The sequence below is a fragment of the Chelonia mydas genome, chromosome 6 (assembly GCF_015237465.2).
Source record: "Chelonia mydas isolate rCheMyd1 chromosome 6, rCheMyd1.pri.v2, whole genome shotgun sequence".
NCBI classification, from domain to species: Eukaryota; Metazoa; Chordata; order Testudines; family Cheloniidae; genus Chelonia; species Chelonia mydas.
The window spans coordinates 20,042,497-20,066,840 of record NC_051246.2 but is presented as its reverse complement, the minus strand read 5'-3'; the positions used below and the strand labels follow the sequence as shown (position 1 = coordinate 20,066,840).

At 45.7% G+C, this 24,344-nt stretch overlaps 1 protein-coding gene across 2 annotated transcripts in view; it reads right to left on the bottom strand.

Moving 5' to 3' along the window:
* Positions 1 to 5,034: 5,034 nt before the first annotated feature.
* Positions 5,035 to 24,344, bottom strand: part of LOC102936329 (NACHT, LRR and PYD domains-containing protein 3) — a 53,523-nt gene continuing 34,213 nt past the window's right edge. The window contains exons 11-12 of one of the 2 annotated variants that reach the window (XM_043549325.1): positions 24,118 to 24,230; positions 5,035 to 5,284 (exon numbers count right to left, since the gene is read on the bottom strand). In XM_043549325.1, coding sequence (XP_043405260.1) covers positions 5,265 to 5,284; positions 24,118 to 24,230 — 133 coding nt within the window. In that variant the 3' untranslated portion in view covers positions 5,035 to 5,264. Of the gene's footprint in view, positions 5,285 to 21,362; positions 22,152 to 24,117; positions 24,231 to 24,344 lie in introns of those variants that run through there. The other variant, XM_043549326.1, reaches the window with a different exon arrangement.

The following is a 24,344-nucleotide window of genomic DNA, read 5'->3' as shown; positions in this document are numbered from 1 at the left end:
AAATCTACAGTCCATGTTCCTAATTCCAGATACAGAAATGATACTTGCATACAAATAGGATAATCATATTCACTAAATCGTAACCTTTCCAATGACACCTTACATGAGCCATCTTGCATAAAGTATATCTCAGTTATGTCCGATTCATACATAAGCATATTTCCATAAAGCATATGGAATGCCACGTCACAATAGGTGCAGTTCAGATGGCAAGCAATTAACCCCCCAGAAAGGAGCGTAGCTACATTTCTGGAATGGCAGAGTAATAAGCAACTATCTAGGCAGCAACGTTAAATGTCTTAGATTTGGACGTCATGATGCACGAGAAGTAAGATTTTTGTCAGACTTTTGTGACTGCGACCAAATTATTGTACACATTTGGGGCCAATTCTGCCACCTCTTCTCATGTTGATTTCAGTGGGACTACGTGTGGGTAAGGTGACTCCAGGAGAGTAAAGGTGGGGGTGGGGGGGGTGGACTCCAGCCCTAACAAATTAAACAACGTTTTGGTGAACAACGATTTGTCCTCAAACCTCTAAAAACTTCCACTACATTGATAGACAAACGAAAGTAAATAAAGTCGGTCAGGTCCCTGAAAAGCCTCTCACAGAAAGTGACAAATGCTCAGCTAAATAAAAATGATCCCCCTGCACCTAATTACACCCATCTACCAGCTACAGACTTAGGGCACAGGGTCAGAAACAAAATCCATTTTTCTACCTGTAATCAGCTGCAGGTGCAATTTTGTGGGGGCAAATCATTGTAGGCACAACTGGTGTCAGGCCTGGAGCCATGTTGGACCCATGCTTACTCATGCAGAGAGATTCCTTTGCAGGATTGTGGACTTAGATGACTGATTAACTGATGGTGCCCCAAATCCGACAGACATCTAAATGCCATCACTGGAGCCCAGGATTATTTGCACACCCAAAACTCAGCCCCTGCTGCCTGACATGAAGGGATTTATAGTTGTGTCTCCCTCACAGCAGGAGAACGCCCTAGTCTATGGGATATTCTGATGTGGGCCTCAGGCTGTGTCCACACGGCCACTTTCAGCACTAAAACTAGTCATTCAGGGGTGTAAAAAACCAGCCCCGAGCAACAAAAGTTTTAACACTGAAAAGCACCAGTATAGACAGCGCTCCGGGCGATAAAACTATCACCGCTCATTCGGGGTGGGGTTTTATGTCGCCGGGAGAGCGCGACTACGCAGCCTACGTCACAGTACTGTGGCGGCCACGTTGTAATGTGGGCAGTGGAGACAGACCCTCTGTCTCTCCTGCTGAAGCTGTTCTGCTTTGTATAAATAGTCCCTGGGCCAGAGAGTGACAGTGAGAATGACTCGATAGCCTGGTATTTAGGGCACTCACCTGGCAGGACAGGGAAGGGAGAGGATTTATACACAGCACAGGGAGCAGGCTACGCCCCACATGGATGGAAACACATTTGGAGACACTGCACTGTAGTTACACACTGATCTACACTCTTTGCTTAAACAAAAAACAGCTAAACCTGATGTGCAGGGCCTGTATTTCCTGTAGGAGAGTAAGACAAGACTATTTAGGCAACACCATTAACTGAATCACAACAGACCTGAGTGTCAGGGATATAGATGAACCAGCAGTGAAAATTAGACCACAGCTAAATTGTTCTACTCATGAGGGGCCATGTACGGCCCACCCGTAATCATGTGGAGTTTAATCAGGGACTACTTGCAGAATAAGGAGAACTGACTGACTGTGAGTAAAGGTGGCAGAATGTAGCCCTGACAAGTTCTGGTGAACAGCGAAATCCCAAAAGACCTGCTGATACATGTACGGACAAAGGAAAGGAAAGCACGACCGAGCACCAAATGATGTCCAATGCCTTTCAGAATAAGAATTATCACCAGACAGCCAATGACATAAACCAGCTCGATACTCAGGGCCACACTTTTAAAACCAGACCCCCATTTGGTAACCGCAGCCAGTTGCAGATGTAAGTTTGTGGCTACACATCACTGCAGGCAAATCTGATGCCATTTGGAGCCCAAGCCTGCACAGGATCCTTGTGGGCAGAACTCTGAGGAATCTGCACCCACAGACAATGTGGGGATGACTCCTGCAAATGTGGGTGTAAATGAGGCATTTGCACAGCTGTCAGCTATTTGGCCCCCTGCTGGGATTCCCTCCTAGACCTTTCCCCATTCAGCTTATCCAGAACAGCTTGTCCAGTTCCAGGAGAATACCTCATCCAGTTCTCTGGGATCCAGAACATGCCGTTTGACTCTGGATTTTCATCAGTCAGGTTCCTTTATTTGGCATGCAGCAAAGCTACGCTGAGTTGATCAGACTCAAGCATAGGGGGTAGGGATAGGGCACTCCACACATTCAAACTTACACAGATATCCTCTTCCTTATTATACATTTACACATTGCATTGCATTTGCTACTCATTACACCACACATTTCTGGATTGGCTTGGTTACTTTGCAGGAACCAATCCCTATACAGCATGCTCTGTCCATGTGCTATTCACGTGGAACCTGATCTTTACATTCCAGGTTTATCTTGTCCATAGTCCCTAGCATCAAGGTGTTGCTACTTATCTTAGGTTATGTCCACACTTGCAGAGTTTTTGCACTGTCAGTTTCAATGGTGATAGCGAACCGGTGAAAGAAAAGCGCTGGTTTGTGTACTCACTTACTTCCACTGGCGTCAGAGAGTGGTTACATTTGCAGCACTTCCATGGCCGATGAGAACAGAACCCTGAGGGCAGCTATCCCACAATGCAGCTCTCTCCCTTTTGACAATAGGTCTTATGGGAAAGGGTGGGGTGATCGCGGGGCATCCTGGGTCCCTGCACAGTCTCCTCTCCCCAAACACTGATCAGCTCCAGTAGCTCAGCATTGCTCCAAGCTGGGGATCCTTTGCTTTGGAGCAGGCATTGTCACCTGGCCAGATAAGTGAGCACTTGCCAAGAAAACAGGAAGGGGGGTTTCAAAGTTCCCAGGGCTTTAGAGGGGGAGAGGTGGGTGTCTGTTTACCTGGCATCAGAGCAGCAGAGCTGCTAGCCAGAGTGGTCCCTAGGCACTGTGGGATATCCTTTGGGGGCTAAAAGCTCTGTAAACGGGAAGAACGTTTCACTTGCTAAGTGTAATCCCTGCCCATCTCTTGGCACTGAATTTACCTCATTTCCCCTCTCCTTGTCCAGTTAAAGAAAATACTGACACACACAAGAAACAGAGTTTTCTTAAACTTAAGAAAAGAAACGCCTAGGAAATGGCCAGGAATACACAGTTTCAGAAGCAAGATTGATTAACTCACTTTACAGAGAACAACAAGTTCTGTATTGAGCTAAAAAATACTCTGGTCTGGTTTATTTACCATCCTCACATATTTTGACCAAAATGTTCAAACATGGATGCTAAAAAGTTAGGATTTGTCCTACACCCTCTTCTGTAACAAGCCATGAGCACCCAGAGAAAAACAAAACACCCTCTTTCAGCTGGCCAACCTGTCATTTTCCCTGCACAGGATTTTGGAAGGGTTGACTCTAATAGATAAGAAACTGGGAATATGAAAAAATGTTCAGGAAACATCCATCAGGACTCCCCTAGCCCTAGAGAAAAGGAAGATTCTTGTGCATTAGCACAAACCATGGCAAGAAAAACAATCTTTAAAGTGCAACATTATTTCTTGATTCTGATCTTTATTGGACTCCAGCAAAGATGACGGAAATGTACATCCAGGATAAACAAATCTTGGCAATAGTTACGCAAAATGCAAACTTAACAGCTGTGGATTTGTACAAAACCCTTGTAAATATACAAATTATAGTGACAGCTACTGGAACAGAATGAAAATTCTCTTCTGGATCCAAGGATGGCCTCTTGAGTCTCCCCCCTGCACTGACAGTGAGGTGACAAGGCCCCTCCCTCCAACCCACATCTCTCCCTCCATTAGGCCCCAGCCCTCTCCCCCGCCCACAAACTAATGACACCCTCCAAAGTCAGAACAAGAGTGGAGCAAATCCACCTCCTGCTCCTGAGTCTCTCACTCTCAAGGTTCATGTCAGGTTATTGAATCGAATGAGGCCCTCTGTCAGTTCAGGCTCACACTTGTACATGGTTTTAGGGCTTTTGTTTCCCAGGCGTCCTGAAACAGGTAAAACCAGCCACTGACCCTTTCCCCAGCAAGCGAAGCTTCAAAGTCTGGGCATCTGCATAACCAGCCTTGGAATTTTGCTTTATTCATCCCCTAGTGACTCCAGATTCCCCAGGAAATCCAGTCAGCGAGCCAGGAACCCACAAATACATATAGCACGTATTGATACGACAGCCTATGAATAGGCCCATCTCACCTGGCCCATCTCAGTAGAAGTCTTTGAAGTTTTCGTGCTTCCAAGGTCTGGCTCATAAACATGTAGATAATATAAAGTCTCAAAGACATGCCTGTGTTCATCTGTCACAAGGCTCACCAGTCTAACTCCCAGGATTACCTCAACACTTAGAGATAGATTCAGTGTTTGCTATGCCCCAGGTCTCCGCTACAGGAGCTGATTTCAATGGTTAGCAGCTTTACTTCATTATTAAATTCCTCCAGCACTCTTTGGTGTAACCATCCAGGCCCGGTGACTGATTGCTATTTTTTTTAACTGTTTTATTCCAGCAATTCTACTTTTGACACATCAGTCTTCGACAGTGACTCATCTCCACTACCTGAAAAAGCATAGATATTGCCCCACTATCCTCTGTGGTGGTGATTGATACAAATAAATTACTTGTGTCCCAGTCCCGCAAACATTTAGGCTTTAGAAAAGCTTAGACTCTGTAGAATCTGAGCATATGAGGCAGCAACAAACATACATCTCATGGGCCAGGTGTTTGACATGCCAGCTTTAAAGGGAAAGCAATTCCCCCTTCAAATCTCTGGCACCACTGCAATTCCTTTCAGGGAGTCAAAACCTGTCTCAAGATTTGTAACTCCTTGGTACAGCCTTGCATTTCAGATACTTAAATATACATCAGCCAGAAAAGCCAATATGTAGCAATGCTTAACAGCAGATCGAGTCCAACCTCCCGAGAGTGCATCACAAAAATATTCCACACCATGTCTGAACTCCGAGACCTTAGTCTGCAGATGATGTATGACACTGAGATAGAAGACATTCCATCCTCCTTGTCTTTGTACCCGGGTTCTGATGGCTGGACGCTGCATTATGCACAATCGACAAACCAGGTTTTATCTTCTGCAAAACTTCCAATACTTTCGTTGTTTTTCCATTTATGTTGCTTTCAGAAAAGCTGTGAAAATAAAAAAAAAACCCAAAAAACTATCAACGTAGTCTCAAGTTTGTAAATATTTATCTACAACTTAACGGAAATGAAGTTTAACGGAGCCTTACAATTTTAACCACCGATGTCAGTCAGGTCAGTGCTACAAAGTTACAATAAGAAAAGACAACTTTAGAAAGTATAGAAATGCAGAATTAAGGTCCCCCGACACCACTAACCCTGCCTTCCTAACCCCTGCCATCCTGTGCACCCTCCATGTCAGGTAGATGTGTGTCTAACAGCCTCACAGAGTAACGTGTTAAATCTCAGACAGCGTGGCAGTTCAGTCAGGAATATCTCAAACCCCACGTTACTGTGGAGTTTTGTCTGCAGGCATCTTAAACCCCGACAACACACGTCATGCAGCTGAATGTACCCAACCGAACGGCGAGTGAGGAGGAGATGTAAGACATTCACTGCAGCGGGGAGCTGGATCACTGTGGAGAGTGAATGGTTGAAACGGTTGTCAAATATCCAGGGGCTGACAGGAGGAATTTCAATCAGGGAGCGGAGGGACTTGGAGAGACCTTTAGCGTGTATAAGAAGAAACAAGTCACTGCTTCACTTTTCCATTTAAGGCTCTTGACTTACTCCACAAACATGAATGAATTTAGCCTCACAACTCACCTGTGAGGTAACTTAAAGGTAACCCCACTTAACAGATGAGGTAACTGAAGCACTAAGAGATGACATTTTCCAAAGCCTGTGCAGCTAAATCTGGCAGGCTGGGCAGTTACAAGGGTTTCCTTTTTTGCTCCTCTGGAAGCTCAGTGTTATTTAACGTTAAGGGGGGACGTTAGTCATACATCGGGGTCTGGTAGGAGTATGGAACAAAGGGAGAGTGTGGCGGTTCAATGACAAGACGGAACACAGCTTTTAGCAAGCAAGTGGCTGGTCTCTGCTAACGGGCTTCTGCCTGTCAGCTTTCCACCTTCCCCTTTATTCTCTCTCTCCCCCCGCGCATTACATTCTCCAACAGATAAAAGGAATACACTGGCTTTGTTTAACATTCTTATTTACCAATTTCTATCTACCGCATTCCTTGCTCTCGGGCCTTGAGCCCAGTCCTGGGAGGCTTCCCACGGTTCATGTCATTTGGGCGAGATTCCAAGGTTGATGCCCTTGAAAGGAGCTGTGTGTGCACAGGTCCAGCACAACACTCCGGGTGTGCCCTGAATGTTGCCAAGCGTATGAACCTTGTATGAATCCTACATCCCCTCCTTTTTTGTTTATTTGTGCTCGGCCATCTCATGGTAGCCATCAATTTGCTTTTGCAAGCCAATTAACTCCCGGACAGAGTTATAACTCGTGGAGCCTGCCAGGGCGGGTCTCGACAAAGCCTTAACAAAAAGGAAATACATTGCACACAGCATCAGCAAAAAATAAGCTTAAAAAGGTAAAGTGTAATTGGCTGGGCCCCAATTAGCCATGCTAAAGTACTGGGAAGAGAGGTTCGAGTAAGCGGCGAGCATCATCTCATTCCCAGTTTCCTCAGGGTGATGACATACTGGAATAAGGCACGTACCTAACAATTCTTCAGCTGCTACAAAATCAAATAAACAAAAGTGGGTAACATTTGCTATTGAAGCCAATCTTTCCCATAGGTTATATGTCATTCAGGCCCGTAACGGAGGAGGCGCTCCTGAGTCAACCCCTCCAGGAAATAGCAGGCACAAAAGGCATACAATCAGTACAGAATTAGCAGTAATTTGGGCGAGAATTGCCACAAACAAAGTCTCAGGAGTCTCTGGCTATTGGTTTGCTGCCAGTCTTCATTGAGCCGCGGCGACCAATGCTTTCACTGCTCCGCATGTCACGGGCTGGCTTGGGACGCTACGTCTCCTCCGTCTCCTTCCCGCCGTTGTCGATCCGGGAGGCACCGCGTTCTCCTCCAAGGTCAGCTGAAACTCCGGTATGGGGTTCGACAGCCCCTGGTGCCACGCCATGCTGTTTCAGTGCCGGTCGCACACACCGGGCCGGAACCCACAACGGTCCTGCAGGGAGAGACACAGCAGCATATCCCCGACCCCAGGTGATTAAAGGTACTGGGCCCAACCATTGCAGATCGGGCAGCTGATGGTAATAGACACGCGGTCTTTCCAGTACCTCGGATTTGTGAAAATGCCGATCCGCGGGGGTCTGCTGATCTGCATTCAGCATTAAATTATTTAAAGTAAACAAAAGGATATGCATTTGTTGCTGAATGTCTCCTAAGGTTCGGAGATGCAGCTCCCCTTGTTTTAATTGTTTGTCGAGCAAGGTTTTTAGCGTGCGAATTGCACGTTCAACAATAGCTTGGCCTGTGGAATTATAAGGGATCCCGTGTTTGAGACGGACGTCCCATTGGGCACAAAAGGTGGAGAGGGCTGTGGAGCAATAGGCTGGGGCATTATCCATTTTTATCTGGCTCGGGCGACCCATAACTGCAAAACAGGCTAGCAAATGGTGAATAACTTTGGGAGTGGCTTCCCCACGCTGTGGGGTCGCCCAGAGGAATCCCGAATAAGTATTAACGGAGACATGTAAAAACGAATAGGGGCGGAATTGTGGCACGTGAGTGACATCCATTTGCCACAGCTGATTCGCTGGCGGTACCTCTGGGGTTAACAGCATAAGAAAAGGTAGGGGCAGCAGCGGCGCAGTGGGGGCAGGAACAAACAATAGAACGTGCATGATCAGCAGGAATAGAAAACTGTCGGGCCAAAACAGAGGCAGACTGATGAAAAAAGGCATGGCTTTCAATGGGGTCAGAAAAAAGGGAATTTACCTGACCACGTAACGCGCGATCAGCGCGCGCATTGCCCTCAGTGAGTAGCCCAGGCAGAGGGGTATGACTGCGAATATGAGCAACAAAATAAGGGAAATTATGAGTGGTGAGAAAATACTGTAAGGACAAAAACAGGTGAAGAAGGTCCGCATCGACCTGAGGGGTAATGAGGGCAAGGGGTAAATGATCAATTACCTGATAAACATAATGCGTGTCCACGATCAAATTAAAGGGACAATCAGCAAAAAGTTGAAAGGCCAAAATAACAGCAGCTAATTCCAAGGACTAGTGAAGCTCTCCAAGCGCTGTGCGTGCAAATATTGTTGTACAAGTGAATGAAGCGCTTTCAGCTTTTCTAGGGGGAGGGGCCACTGGTCAATCCATACGGGCTCTAAGGATTGCCATACCAATGGTAATGCGGATGGCAAGGTGGGTGAGGGAGGATTTTGGGCCATTATATATTAATATCGAGGGTGGTGTCCAGCTTTGTAAGTAAATCACGGCCCCAAATATTGAGGTGGACAGGGAGTACAAAAGGGCGGATCATAGCAAGGGCACGGCCTCCTGGTTTAGAAACCGTGACCCAAGACAAACTTTGGCGCCCGGGTTTGCTACCCCCGATCCCCCACAACTCTTTAGAAGGAACTGTTGGCCAACTGACCGGCCACTCCGGATCACGAATCACCATAACATCAGCTCCAGTGTCCACCAACCCTGTAAAAGGAACATTATTTAAAAGAAGTGTTAACTGAGGTTTCGAGGGGTGGACCGACATTGTTAGAGCAACAAGTGGAGAGGACGTGTTGTGAGATGGCGACTGAGCCAGCGTTGATCCAAAGCCGCCTCCGCCCCGGGTTCGATCCTCTGCGGCTGGCACCTGATAGGGGATTAAAATCAATTGCGCAATTGACCGTCCACGCGGGAGCGACTGCGGAAGATGGGTCCACACCTGAACCTTAATAACGCCGGTGTAATCGGTGTCAATGACCCCCTGGGATGACAAAAAAACCCTGTTTCCCAGCGTGTGAGCGAGGGAGAACCAGACCCACAAATCCGTCAGGGAGAGGTCCCGTCACCTGCGTAGGTCTGGCGCAGACCTCCCCCGGCAACTGAAAATCAGCATCCTCCTGCATAATCAAATCAAGCCCTGCACTTCCGGCAGTCGCCGCCCTCATGGAGTCTATGGATTGTAAGGCAGAGGAACAGTTGTCTGAGTGGGAAACACCCCCGTTTGGCCCTGGGTTCGGGGGGGACCCGTCGTGTGGTTTCCCGACCCACTACGACACTGATTAGCCCAGTGATAGCCCTTCCGACACTTGGGGCACTTCTTTGAGGGGTGGGCGGGCGCCGTCGATGAGCGGCACTCCCGCTGAAAGTGACCCTCCTTACCACAGTGGTAACAACGCTTCCCCTCCTTCCCGCTTTTCCGCAGGGCGGCGGCCAGAACCCCAGCTTTATGTGCTTGGGTTCCGATGTTTTGGCACGCCCGCAGCATGTCCGACAGCTCTAGAATTCCAGAGGCTTGTGCAGCCTGGAGAGCACGGCGGCAATCCTCGTTCGCATTTTCAACCGCCATTTTTAACAGGATCTCCTGAGCTGCCGCAGCGTTATCCACCTGTCGGAGGATAGCCTCCTGCAATCTGTTGGTAAAATCCATAAAGGACTCTGATGCACCCTGACGGATACTGGCAAAGCTTTTGGTAGGCTTGCCTGAATCCAGGACCTTCCGGAAAGCATGCTGGGCGCAGGTGGAAATAATGGGGAAGACGGCCTGAGGGAGTTGAGACTGCATCTGAACAGTAGCAAACTGGCCCTCCCCTGCCAATTGCTCATAAATGATACCTTGCTCTCTATATACCTGGGCTTGGCGTTCCGCCATCTGCTGATATTCACTAAGCCAAATAACATACTGACTGGGCGTCAGAATCATGCGCAACAGCGCCTTCCAATCTTCAGGGATCAGGGAGTACCCACTACCTAGCCCTTCAATGAGACCACGCACATGTGTGCTAGTGAGGCGGAACTCGCGAATCGCTTTCTTTACCTCTCTGATCACCGAGTAAGGCAAACTGACCCAGTTTGCAACCTGGTTGCCCTGGCCATCATCCTGCCAGGTCACAGGACAAACTGAGACCAGATCAGCCAGCTCCTCTGCTGTAATATCTGAGTGAGTCTTCGCTGCGTGAACCATTTGTTGCACCAGCGAAAGCCCCTGGGCAGACGCGGACGACCCCCCGGGGGGCCCCGGAGCATGGGGCCCCACGGGTGGAGGGTGATCACACACCGGCTCCGGTGGGGAAGGCCAGGGAGGCGGTGGTAATAGAGGCACTGGGGGCGAAACAGGGGGAGGGATGGTTGCAGGAGCGGACGGGGGTGGCGGGATCGGCAGCCCCTCTGTTGACGTGGGAGAGGGCCTTTCCGAGGCGACACACTGTGTTGCATCGCTAGGAGGGGGGATGGCTGCAGGAGCAGACGGGCGTGGCGAGATCACCAGCCTCGCGAGGGAGGGCCTGTCCGAGGCGACACGCTGTATCGCGTCGCGGCAGAGGTGCCAGGCATGTAAAGCCTGCACGGGCGCCCGAGGCTCTTTGTGCAATGTCTGGCCCAACCGCTCCCAGTCCGTTAGCTTAAGGGTTCCGGCTTCAGGGTACCACGGGCATTGGGCACTCACCTCCTGTAGCAGGAGAGTGAGTTCTCGAGTGGGGCAGTCATGCTGAGCCTTACGCAGCAAATACTGTAGCTCATTGCGGTGTTGCACTTGCAAAGCAGAGAGGGAGCTTCCCATACTTACCACAATGAAAAATACTCACCGGGATCCGCGAGGCGGATGAGTGACGCATCTGAAACCCTTGCCGGGCGAGGTGAGTGCTGAGGGCCCCACATTTGGGCGCCAGCTGTGGCGGTTCAATGACAAGATGGAACACAACTTTTAGCAAGCAAGCAGGCTGGTCTCTGCTAACGGGCTTCTGCCTGTCAGCTTTCCACCTTCCCCTTTATTCTCTCTCTCCCCCCGCGCATTACATTCTCCAACAGATAAAAGGAATACACTGGCTTTGTTTAACATTCTTATTTACCAATTTCTATCTACCGCATTCCTTGCTCTCGGGCCTTGAGCCCAGTCCTGGGAGACTTCCCACGGTTCATGTCATTTGGGCGAGATTCCAAGGTTGATGCCCTTGAAAGGAGCTGTGTGTGCACAGGTCCTGCACAACACTCCGGGTGTGCCCTGAATGTTGTCAAGCGCATGAACCTTGTATGAATCCTACAGGAGAGAACAGGGTGTGGTTAAGTGCACAGTGGCTCATTCTGAATTTTCAAAGCCCTAGTAGGGGTCCCATGTTCCCAGACAGGCGCTGTTCTCATCACAAGAGACATGGAACTAACTCACAAGGTGCAAGTTCACACCCTCAGCTCCTGGCCAGGCATTAGTCCTGACAAGATGCTCCACACCCGGAGACCCCCACTGTGCACCGATGACCCAGGCCCAAAACACACTTCACAATCATAGCTGCACAAGGAGTCAGGGCACTATGGAGAGCAGCTGTGGATGCATGGGGGAGAACTGGGGAGAATAAGGGGGAGAGGGGCCAGAGAGGAGCGACACACATCCCTGGGGTTGCAGGGATGCAAGGGGAGATGGACAGAGAGCGAGGAGGGGCCCTTAAGGAAAGTCTCTTCCCCAGGGGGCTGCTGGAGGGACAAGCAACACTGCAGTGAAGTAACTCATATAGCAGCCCCCATGGCTTTAACAAGGCCAGGGAAATGGGGGCTGTACGGGGAGAAAGGGAAGTAGAACACAGGACCTGAGAAGATCAAACAGTGGTTCCAAGTCCAGGACCACAAGAGGTTGCTGGGGAATGCAGCTGGGAGCACCTGGGGTGCTGTCTCTGGTCCTGTGTCCAGACGTGGGCCCTGGAGAGTTACAGACACCAGGGGTGGGGCAGACAGGGAAGCAGAGGAGGCCCCTGAAGCAGCCCACCATGCTGCCAGAAGTGACAGGAGCAGGAACAGGGGGAATCCAGCAGCAGTAGTACCAGAGGTGGAGAGTTGCAGGGGAGAGGTGCAGTCGCAGACACAAGTCAAAGTTTGCCCACAGTAGCAGCAGCAAAGTGGTGCCACATGTTACCAGTGGCTGGGGCAAGCTCACAACGTGGCTCTTGAGGGATTTCTCTCCAACAGCAGAAGCACGATATGGTGCATGTCTATCAGGAGGTCCTGGAAGCCCATCAGCAATCAGTAGAGGCAGACTGGGAGGTGCTGACCAAGGGCTTCCACCAACGAGTTGAGGGCTAGCACCTATTTCAGGACCATTCCCCATAATCAGTATTAAATGTAGAAATCTAATTTTATGTACCACACAGACAGCCAGGGGCACAAGCCAAAGCCTTCAAATGGCAGCTGGGAACCACCATGCACTCATGTGTTTCTACACAAAATCATTAAGGTTATCTGGGAAGCTACCTCAGGACTTCAAAGATGCCATTGTTACATTATACAAAACTGAAGGGAACAAATCTGACTGTGGTAATTGTCAGGGTATCTCCCTGCTATCGGTAGGTGGCAAAATCCTGGTCCACATTTTGCACAATTGGCTTTTCAGAACAGTATCAGAGAAGTTTCTATCAGAGACGCAATGTGAATTTAGACCAGGTCGGAGCACCACAGACATGATTTACTTTTGTGAGACAGATTCCAGAAAAATGCATTCAACAAAACATGGAACTGTATGCTGTCGTCATTGATCTTAAAATAACTTTGAAACTCAACAGAAATGGCCTCTGGACAATTCAAGAAAAAAGTTTGGCTGCCCCACCAAATTCACTATCATCATACGTCAATTCCATGAAGACATGACTGGTCAAGTGCCCTCAGATGGTGGCTTCTCTAAATCACTCCCCATATCTAATGGGATGAAACAAGGCTGCAAATTGGCACCAGCCCTTTTTGGTCTCTTTTTTGCAGCCATTCTGAATTATGCAACCAACAGCCTTCAAAAGGGCATCTACATAAGGGATAATCTCCAAAGGCTTACTGCAAAGACAAAAGTTCTTGAGAAACTCACACATGAAGCCCTTTTTGCAGATGAATGTGCTCTGTTTAATCAGAGTTAAACATGACCTACAACTTATCCCTGGTAGGTTGTCAGAGACCACTGTAGTAAAGAAAGCGCGCCTGGTGCAAGATCTGAGGCCTGAACCAGAGACTGTGAACGAAAGTCAGGCTATGAATTAAAGCAGATGCTTTACAAGTTCACTGTCCAGTACATGAACTTGGCAAAGTTCCTGCGAGCATTGCTAAAAGTACCAGGCACTAGATATTTATGTAAATACATTCCAGAAGGCCAGTACAAATACATCCCAATCTAGCAGAAAATAAGATGCTTTGATAGAATAATGAATAGGGATGTTTTGTTCAAAATATCAGAAATAAGAACATAAGAACAGCCATACTGGGTCAGATCAAAGATCCATCTAGCCCAGTATCCTGTCTTATGACAGTGGCCAGTGCCAGGTGCCCCAGAGGAAATGAACACATCAGAAAAGGGCAGATGAATAAACAGTGACAAGTTTTTAAAGTGCTTGTACACAAATGCTAGAAGTCTAAATAATAAGATGGATGAACTAGAGAGCCTCATGTTAAAGGAGGATATTGATATAATAGGCATCACAGAAACTTGGTGGAGTGAGGACAATCAACGGGACACAATTATTCCGGGGTACAAAATATATCAGAAGGACAGAACAGGTCGTGCGGTGGGGGAGTGGCACTATATGTGAAAGAAAATGTAGAATCAAATGAAGTAAAAATCTTAAATGAATCCACATGTTCCATAGAATCTCTATGGATAGTAATTCCATGCTCTAATAAGAATATAACAGTAGGGATCTATTATCGACCACCTGACCAGGACAGTAATAGCGATGATGAAATGCTAAGGGAGAGAGACTATCAAAATAAAGAACTCAATCATAGTGGGGGATTTCAATTATACCCATATTGACTGGGTACATGTCACCTCAGGACGAAATGCAGAGACAACATTTCTCGATACTTTAAATGACTGCTTCTTGGAGCAGCTGGTACAGGAACCCATAAGCGGAGAGGCAACTCTTGATCTAGTCCTGAGTGGAGCGCAGGATCTGGTCCACGAGGTAACTATAACAGGACCGCTTGGATATAGTGACCATAATATAACAACATTTAACATTCCTGTGGTGGGAAGAACACCTCAACAGCCCAACACTGTGGCATTTAATTTCAGAAAGGGGAACTATGCAAAAATGAGGAGGTTAGTTAGACAGAAATTAAAAGGTACAGTGACTAGAGTGAAATCCCGGCAAGCTGCACGGACACTTTTCAAAGACACCATAATAGAGGCTCAACTTAAATGTATACCCCAAATTAAAAAACACAGTAAAAGAACTAACGAAAGAGCCACCGCGGCTTAACAACCATGTAAAAGATGCAGTGAGAGATAAAAAGGCATCTTTTAAAAAGTGGAAGTCAAATCCTAGTGAAGTAAATAGAAAGGAGCATAAACACTGCCAAATTAAGTGTAAAAATGTAATAAGAAAAGCAAAAAAGGAGTTTGAAGAACAGCTAGCCAAAAAATCAAAAGGTAATAACAAAATGTTTTTTAAGTACATCAGAAGCAGGAAGCCTGCTAAACAACCAGTGGGGCCCCTGGACGACGGAGATACAAAAGGAGCACTTAAAGACAATAAAGTCATTGCGGAGAAACTAAATGAATTCTTTGCTTCAGTCTTTACGGCTGAGGATATTAGGGAGATTCCCAAACCTGAGCCGTCTTTTGTAGGTGACAAATCTGATGAACTGTCACAGATTGCAGTGTCACTAGAAGAGGTTTTGGAATTTATTGAGAAACTTAACAGTAACAAGTCACTGGGACCAGATGGCATTCACCCAAGAGTTCTGAAAGAATTCAAATGTGAAATTGCGGAACTATGGTTTGTAACCTGTCCTTTAAATCAGCTTCTGTACCCAATGACTGGAAGATAGCTAATGTAACGCCCATATTTTAAAAGGGCTCTAGAGGTGATCCCGGCAATTACAGACCGGTAAGTCTAACGTCAGTACCGGGCAAATTAGTTGAAACAATAGTAAAGAATAAAATTGTCAGACACACAGAAGAACACAAATTGTTGGGCAAAAGTCAACATGGGTTCTGTAAAGGGAGATCATGTCTTACTAATCTGTTAGAGTTCTTTGAAGGGGTCAACAAACATGTGGACAAGGGGGATCCCGTGGACATAGTGTACTTAGATTTCAAGAAAACTTTTGACAAAGTCCCTCACCAAAGGCTCTTATGTAAATTAAGTTGTCATGGGATAAGAGGGAAGATCCTTTCATGGATTGAGAACTGGTTAAAAGACAGGGCACAAAGGGTAGGAATAAATGGTAAACTTTCAGAATGGAGAGGGGTAACTAGTGGTGTTCCCCAACGGTCAGTCCTAGGACCAGTCCTATTCAACTTATTCATAAATGATCTGGAGAAAGAGGTAAACGGTGAGGTGGCAAAGTTTGCAGATGATATTAAACTGCTCCAGATAGTTAAGACCAAAGCAGACTGTGAAGAACTTCAAAAAGACCTAAAAAAACTAAGTGATTGGACAACAAAATGGCAAATGAAATTTAATGTGGATAAATATAAAGTAATGCACATTGGAAAAAATAACCCCAACTATACATACAATATGATGGGGGCTAATTTAGCTACAACTAATCAGGAAAAAAATCTTGGAGTCATCGTGGATAGTTCTCTGAAGATGTCCACGCAGTGTGCAGTGGCAGTAAAAAAAAAAAAGCAAACAAGATGTTAGGAATCATTAAAAAAGGGATAGAGAGTAAGACGGAGAATATCTTATTGCCGTTATATAAATCCATGGTAGGCCCACATCTTGAATACTGTGTACAGATGTGGTCCCCTCATCTCAAAAAAAGGTGTACTGGCATTAGAAAAGGTTCAGAGAAGGGCAATTAAAATGGTTAGGGGTTTGGAATGGGTCCCAAATGAGGAAAGATTAAAGAGGCTAGGACTTTTCAGCTTGGAAAAGAGGAGATGAGGGGGGATATGTTAGAGGTCTATAAAATCATGAGTGGTGTGGAGAAAGTGCATAAGGAAAAGTTATTTACTTGTTCCCATAATATAAGAACTAGGGGCCACCAAATGAAATGAATAGGCAGCAGGTTTAAAACAAATAAAAGGAAGTTCTTCTTCACACAGCGTACAGTCAACCTGTGGAACTCCTTGTCTGAGGAGGTTGTGAAGGCTAGGACTATAACAGGGGTTAAAAGAGAACTGGATAAATTCATGGAGGTTAAGTCCATTAATGGCTATTAGCCAGGATGGGTAAGGAATGGTGTCCCTAGCCTCTGTTTGTCAGAAGGTGGAGATGGATGGCACCCAGAGATCACTGATCATTACCTGTTAGGTTCACTCCCTCTGGGGCACCTGGCATTGGCCACTGTTGGTAGACAGGATACTGGGCTGGATGGACCTTTGGTCTGACCCAGTATGGCCATTCTTATGTTCTTATGTTAACAGAACAGATAATCATCAAGTGATCCATCCCCTGTCACCCATTCCCAGCTTCTGGCAAACAGAGGCTAGGGACACCATCCCTGAATAAGGCACAAGAGGAGGTGACAAACCAATGTCATGAAACATGTAAGGTGGTAGGTAAGTTGGGTCTCCCAGTTGTTTGTCTCAGTCTATAAATGTTGGGGTACCTCACCGTAACCCTTTGTGTGGCTAAGGGGGCAGCAGAGACTCTGAGTAACATTGAGGTCTGCTGAATTAGCAAGCTGCACTCTCTGCTAGTGCTGATAACATCGGAGCTCAAAGGACAGAAGCACTGAGCAGCTGTAACAGCTTAGCAGCCTTGACAGCGTCGAAGCAACAACATTCCACCCTTCAGCAACTAAACAGTTTAGACTCACCTTCATCCTGGAAAAAACTGAAGTTCTCTTTCAATCAGCTCCATCAACCACAACTATTGAGCGAAACATCACCATGGATGGTACAGAACTAACAAGCATTGATCACTTTACATGCTTGAGTAGCACCATCTCAAATTATGGTTCCCTGGATGTAGAAACACCAGATAGAATACAAAAGGCAAGCCAGGCCCTCAGAAGACTTTGCCATTGGATACTCAACCAGCACACCATCAGTCAACGGAACTGATTATGGATAATGCAGCAGTGATAGTGTCAAGGTTCCTTCCCCACTCTGAACTCTAGGGTACAGATGTGGGGACCTGCATGAAAACCTCCTAAGCTTACTTTTACAGCTTAGGTTAAAACTTCCCCAAGGTACAAATTAATTTTACCCTTTGCCCTTGGATTTCCACTGCCACCACCAAACTTTATCTGGGTTTACTGGGAAATGTAGTTTGGACACGTCTTTCCCCCACAAATCCTCCCAACCCTTGCGCCCCACTTCCTGGGGAAGGTTTGGTAAAAATCCTCACCAATTTGCATAGGTGACCACAGACCCAAACCCTTGGATCTTAGAACAATGAAAAAGCATTCAGTTTCCTTACAAGAAGACTTTTAATAGAAGTAAAGGAATCACCTCTGTAAAATCAGGATGGTAAATACCTTACAGGGTAATTAGATTCAGAACATAGAGAATCCCTCTAGGCAAAACCTTAAGTTACAAAAAAGACACACAGACAGGGATAGTCATTCTATTCAGCACAGCTCTTTTCTCAGCCATTTAAAGAAATCATAATCTAACACATACCTAGCTAGATTACTTACTAAAAGTTCTAAGACTCTATTCCTGTTCTGTCCCTGGCAAAAGCATCATACAGACAGACACAGACCCTTTGTTTTTCTCCCTCCTCCCAGCTTTTGAAAGTATCTTGTCTCCTCATTGGTCATTTTGGTCAGATGCCAGCGAGGTTACCTTTAGCTTCTTAAGCCTTTACAGGTGAGAGGATTTTTCCTCTGGCCAGGAGGGATTTTAAAGGCATTTACCCTTCCCTTTATATTTATGACAGATAGTATCCCTTTCATATAGATGTGAAACATGGACAGCTTACCACAGATACATTAAGCAACTTAAAAATTCCACATATGCTGTCTCCACTCCATTCAGAAAGTCAACAGGCAAGACAAAGTCTCAAACACTAACATCCTTGAAAGAGCAAAAAACACCAGCACTGAGGCAATGATCATCCAAGCTCAGCTTAGATGGATAGGTTGTGTTATCAGAATGGGCAACAACAGACTCCCAAAGAAAGTTCCCTATGGTGAGCTGAAACTCAGAAAGCTCCAGAGGGAGAGTCAAAGAAAATGTTTCAAAGACACCCTTGAGCAGAATCTGACCTTATGGCTTAAATATTGATAACTTTGAAGACACAGCCAAGGACAGACATGAATGGAGAGCTACTGTCAATAACGGTTGTGAACAGTTTGAGGAAGACAGACAAGAAAAACTGATTGAAAAAAAGGGCCAAGCATCATGCAAAGTCTTCCATGGGAGCCTGCGTGTTTGTGTGTGACATGTTTGTGGTCTTGCTCCTCATAGGGTCAGGCTATACAGCCACATGAGTACACATGCAATGCTGTGACATCATCATCAGATATGATGGATAGCCGTGCATGTGTTCCTAACAGATTTACCAGCGATTGACTGGTTTGGTGTTAGGAGGGAAATAACATTGCTACTATGTGCAGTTCACAATGGGGGACCAGAGGAGGATAATCCAATTGCGCCCTTGTATTATTTGGTGAATAGTTCAGAAATCCAGATAAATGTATTTTTTAATTATTTTGTAAAGGCTTCACTAGCCAAAAATTGACAAATCTGACATATTGGCTGAGAACATTTCAACTAGAGCAGGTTAGAAAATGTTTCCCTCCCTCCATTCCCTCACCCCCAAAATATTCACCTTTTAATTGCGGGGCGGGGGAACCCAAAACAAAAAATGTTTTGGTTTTCAGATAAAAGGTTTTGAGTGATCTGTTTTCTAAAGAAAGACTGAGAATTTGTGAGGAAAGCAGATATTTCTAAACTCAATTTTCTGTCAAATGACCTTTTGACAAAAGAATTTCTACTAGTTGTGCTGCTGTCTACTTGTCAACCAGGGAATTGCCCGCTGGGTTTTCCACAGGTGCTCGACTAAATTTTTTTTTTAAAAACCTCTTACTCTGTGATCAAGTAATGCCAGCCCCTGCAGCTTATCAAAAAACAGCATTTCCATCTTTTGGGAAATTCCACTATTTTGACATTTTTTTAGATCCTAAATTGAAGAGGTTGAAATATTGAAACTTTTCCCAAACAAAATGTTCAGAAGAAAAACTTGATTTAGGAATGTTTAAAGGTTTTGGTCCTACTTTTTCCATGTAAATGAAACATACCAACATCACTGCATCAAAACATTCTGTGTCAGCTCAGGCTGATATGATTGAATGTGCCTGCCAGAGCTGCTGCTGCGTCTCTTGGGATCCTCCTGCCTCCCTTCGCCCCGCTGGGGTGGGTGCCATGGCCTGACTGTCTCCCATGATGCACCACAGTCTCTTCCTGTGACTTAGCTCTGCAGTCCAGGCCCATCATGGGAGACGTATACTGGAAGGAGAACCAAGCCAATAAGTGAGAATGGGGGGATGAGGGACCCAAACTACAATTCCCATGGGGCACTGCAGCAGTTCAGACAGACAGAATGATTTATGTCAACCTGCCCTGAAATGAAATGTTTTAATTTGATTTTCCTATTAAAAAAAAAAGTCAAAAGAGCTTCGCAAAAATCAACATTTTCCATAGAAAATTGTAATATTGAAGAAACTGTAATTTTCTACCTAAAAAAATGTATCAGTGGGAAATTCCAGACCAGCTCTACTAACCGCTGTACAAACGCTTGGGGAGACACTATCCCTGCCCTGAAAATCACACACACATGGAGGGAGAATTCTCCCCCCTTCTACAGTCCCTGCACACTGCTGCAGCAGCATACAGGGCAGTAACATCTTCTTAGCTGGCAGGGCGGAAATTCCCCCACTGCTAGCATTGTGCCGGACAGTCACAGGCTGCTCTGTGCAAGCCCCGGTGTAGGAGATGGGAGGAGGAGGTGGGTTGCCTAAGTTACACTGTCAGCTGTTTCAGGCCCTGACCAGCCTGGAGTCAGAAGGGCGCAAAGGCAGCTTAATGCTACTTTGGCGCCCTCCTGTGTGTGTGCAGCGCCTCCTGGAGACACAGAACACGCTCCCATCCTCAGCCCGTACAGATCAGCCCAATTCACCTCATTGATTCATGAAGTCCACACCCGTCTCTAGGTGACTGGAAGCCCAGCACACACGGTGACGGATTCTTTTGATACAGAAACTTATTTCGTCTGTAATCACTTTCTTACTGTATTAGGTTTAGACTTGCGTGTTTTATTTTATTTGTTTGGTAATTTACTTTGTTCTGTCTGTTATTACTTAAATCCTACTTTTTGTATTTAATAAAATCACTTTTTATTTATCAATTAACCCAGAGTATGTATTAATACCTGGGGGGGGGGGAACAGCTGTGCATATCTCTCTATCAGTGTTATAGAGGGCGAACAATTTATGAGTTTATCCTGTATAAGCTTTATACAGGGTAAAACAGATTTATTTGGGGGTTGGACCCCATTGGGAACTGGGTAGCTGGGTGTTGGAGACAGGAACACTTCTTAAGCCATTTTCAGTTAAGCCTGCAGCTTTTAGGGGACGTGGTTCAGACCTGGGTCTGTGTTTGCAGCAGGCAAGCATGTCTGGCTCAAACAAAGCAAGGTTCTGGAGTCCCAAGCTGGCAGGGAAAATGGGCTTGGGGGTAGTCTCAGCATGTCAATTGGCAGTCCCAAGGGGGTTTCTGTGATCCAACCCGTCACAGCGTGACAAAGCATCACTCTTAATATGAGACATACATGGACCAGATTATAAAAAACGATATTCTGTGGTTAATATTTTCAATTCTTCACCCACAAAATGTAAAAAGTACAATCTCTTCTTCAAATTTAAGATTAGAAGGGATGATTGAGGCTGGTTATCCTAGAGGGAAAGAATCAACATTGCCTGGGCCAGCCTGTGCTTTCCCATCATTTCTACTGGATGCTTTTTAAAGTGGAATTTTAACTTTGAATTTTCATGTTGTCAAAAATTTGTGGGGGGGGGTGGTGTCTTTTTTGAAAGAAGAAGTTGCTGGTACATTTGCAGACTCTTAAATATGTCTTACCAATGTCTCTTTCCTTGCAATAAGAAGGAATTTTACATGAGATGTACACCAAATATTTTTCTAAATGTTTATTACATGTTTGCCAGTATTACAGTACATTTCACCAAGTTGCAGGACAAAACATAAGATCTCATCAGACTTTTTGTCTCCAGGATCTCAGCTGGAAATATTTTCCAAGAGAGAGACTGATATTATAAAAACGAGGAATAAACACCCCAAGACACCTCCACCCCCTCTCCTTGCCCATCACATTCACCACACCTGAAGCAACAAGACAAAGGAAGCATTTGTTGGATTCTTGGGAGAAGGGGTCCTGACCTAAGCAGTTTGGTCAGTGAGACTGCTGAAGCATGTGGTGAGAAGACTACTTTGAATCTAATGTAGCTTCTTAAGTAAGGTATCAGTAAACATTTTATCTCGATTTTTCTTGTAACCATTTCTGACTTTTATGTCTCATTACTCGTACTCATTTAAAATCTTATTTTATTGTTCTATCTAATCCAGTGTGTTTAAATTGAAGTGTTTGGGAAATTCTACTTGGAGTGGCAAGTTATGAGCATATTATTAAGTATTAAGTATTTATTAATTATTATTCTGCATTAATATTTCTGTGGGAACTTTAGAATTAATTCAACAGCTAAAGTGAATTTTAAGCTACTCCATGAATAGGGAGATTTCCTAATATGGATGCAGCTGAAAGAAATCTGAGCTAGCTATATTACTGCCATAATACAATGAACTTGTACAGTGAGGGGACTGCTTTGAGATTCAGAAATGTGCAGATCTGCAGCCTGCCCAGGTGCCTGAAGGATTCATTTCTGTCTTTCAAAAGGAGCAGAGACCTGAAAAGAGAAACGTGTCACAATTGTCACTTTTAAGAATAAAGAGTTTCAAATTTGGTGTTCGATTGCCACTGGTCAACAATAACTTGCTAATTCTGCAAAACCTGGGTGAAAATCGTTGTGCTGTGCGGGTTACACTCCCGACGCCAGTATGGCACAGCACCAAGGGTGGGCATGGCCCCATGATATCAGCACTTGTGCAACAAACAGACCCAGGAATTGAAGAGGAATTAGGTAACTCTTTATTTCTGTGTATAAGGTATGTCACAGTTTCAGAGACAACTGATTCTTTGATCCCCCTTCTGGTCTTCCTTGAGGGCGCCCACTTAAGTTTCAGGCTCCCAGCCCTCACCTCCCTCAGTCTTATGGGGTCCTAGTAAGCCCAAGTCTTTCCAACCCTTCTGCAAGGGTTGGTGCCCCCTCCTGCAAGGGTTGGTGCCCCCTCGGGCAGAAAGCCCTGTTCATTTGCTGGATCAAAAGAAGGAAAAAGAAGGCTGGATCAGTTCAGACTCAGCCTTTTGATGCCAAAAGCCCTTTCCTTGTCTGTTGGTCTCTGAAAAACCCTGTTGGTGTCAGTAGATTCAGACCTCCCCAGGGGTTGGGACCTCTCTGGATGTTTTTACAGCCTGAGTGATTCACCTCAATGACCCCCCGTACGCCCCACTGATTGTAGTTCCTGGAGCAGCTGAGATGACCCCTCCCCTTGGAGTTGCATACAATCCTTGGCCCACAGTGATACATAAACCATTCACAACCTTAATACAATATGGTCCCCAAAGATGCTGCATCCGGTTGCAATCTCTGTCACAGTGACGACTGATACTACTAAATGATTTTTTCCCAATCCTACAAACATTTAGGATTAAGGCCTTAATCCCTCTGCAATGTCCTTGTACTCTTGAATCATTCCCGTTACTCCCTGAAAGTCCAGGGGCTCACTAATTCCAGCACAGGCTTCCTGCTTTCCATGTACTGAAGGAGCGTCTCTCTTTGGCTAACTGCTCTTTAAAGTCTCTCGAAACCCTCCAAATGCCCATTGTTACATTCACCTGCCATATTTTATGTTCCTGCCCATTGGCTTCACTGGAGTTGGAAGTTGGCTTGTTTAGTTTGAATAACCTCTTGAATCTTGCCATTTAACCCTTCCTGCTTCCTTTCTGGTTTAGGGCTGTGCATGCCTTCTGCAGCTCTGTGGTATAGGTGAGTAACCTCCATGCTGAAGCTAAGGATTGTAATTCCCTCACTTTTGGTTGTAGGGTCTTTACTGTGAGCTTCCCCATTTTTAACAACCTCACTCCCTCCAAATTTCAGTGCCATCCAGATAGTTCTGGCAGAATCTCTCCCCTAAAGATGTTACACGCAATGTTGTGGTCACTGTTACTAGCTGAACCAACTTCTTTCTGTCAGCTAGGACTAAACTGAGAACAGCCTCTCCGCTCGTGTCTCCTGGAACTGGCATTTAAGGTTACAGAAATGTCCGGTCCCCTTGTGTTGTTTTTATGATTATATTACAATAGCACCTCGAGGCCTGAACCAGGCTGGAGCCTCACCATTCTCTCTGGGACTCTAAGCAAGGGACCAAGGGACTTGCCACATAAGCTTTGTAGCTCTCTGGCCATTTTAAGTTTAGCTAGGCAAAGAAGAAGCTTTCAGCAAGAGTTGCTTGAACTGAAAAACTGAGTCCTCAATGTACAGAGTAGAGATTCTGTTTCAGCATAGACCCCTGATGGCTTGGGGGAATTAACCCTTCGCCTCTCATTAACACCTATGATTTGTTAATCCTCTGTATGGCCTTTTATCAACCAGTGAAGCCAATATGTAGCAATGCTTAATAGCAGAACAAGTCCAACCTCCCGACAGTGCATCACAAAAATATTCCACATCATTTCTGAACTCCAAGACATTAGTCTACAGATGAATGTATGACACTTAGATAGAAGACATTCCATCCTCCTTGTCCTTGTACCTGGGCTCTGATGGCTGGATGCTACATTATGCACAATCGACAAACCAGGTTTTATCTTCTGCAAAACTTCCAATTCTTTGGTTGTTTTTTCATCTATGTGGATTTCTGACAAACTGTGAAAACAAAAAGGAACCATGACAAACAACTATCAACCTAAGGTCAAGCTTGTAAATATTTATCAACTTCTTAATGGAAATGAAGCTTAATAGAGCATTGCAATTTTAACC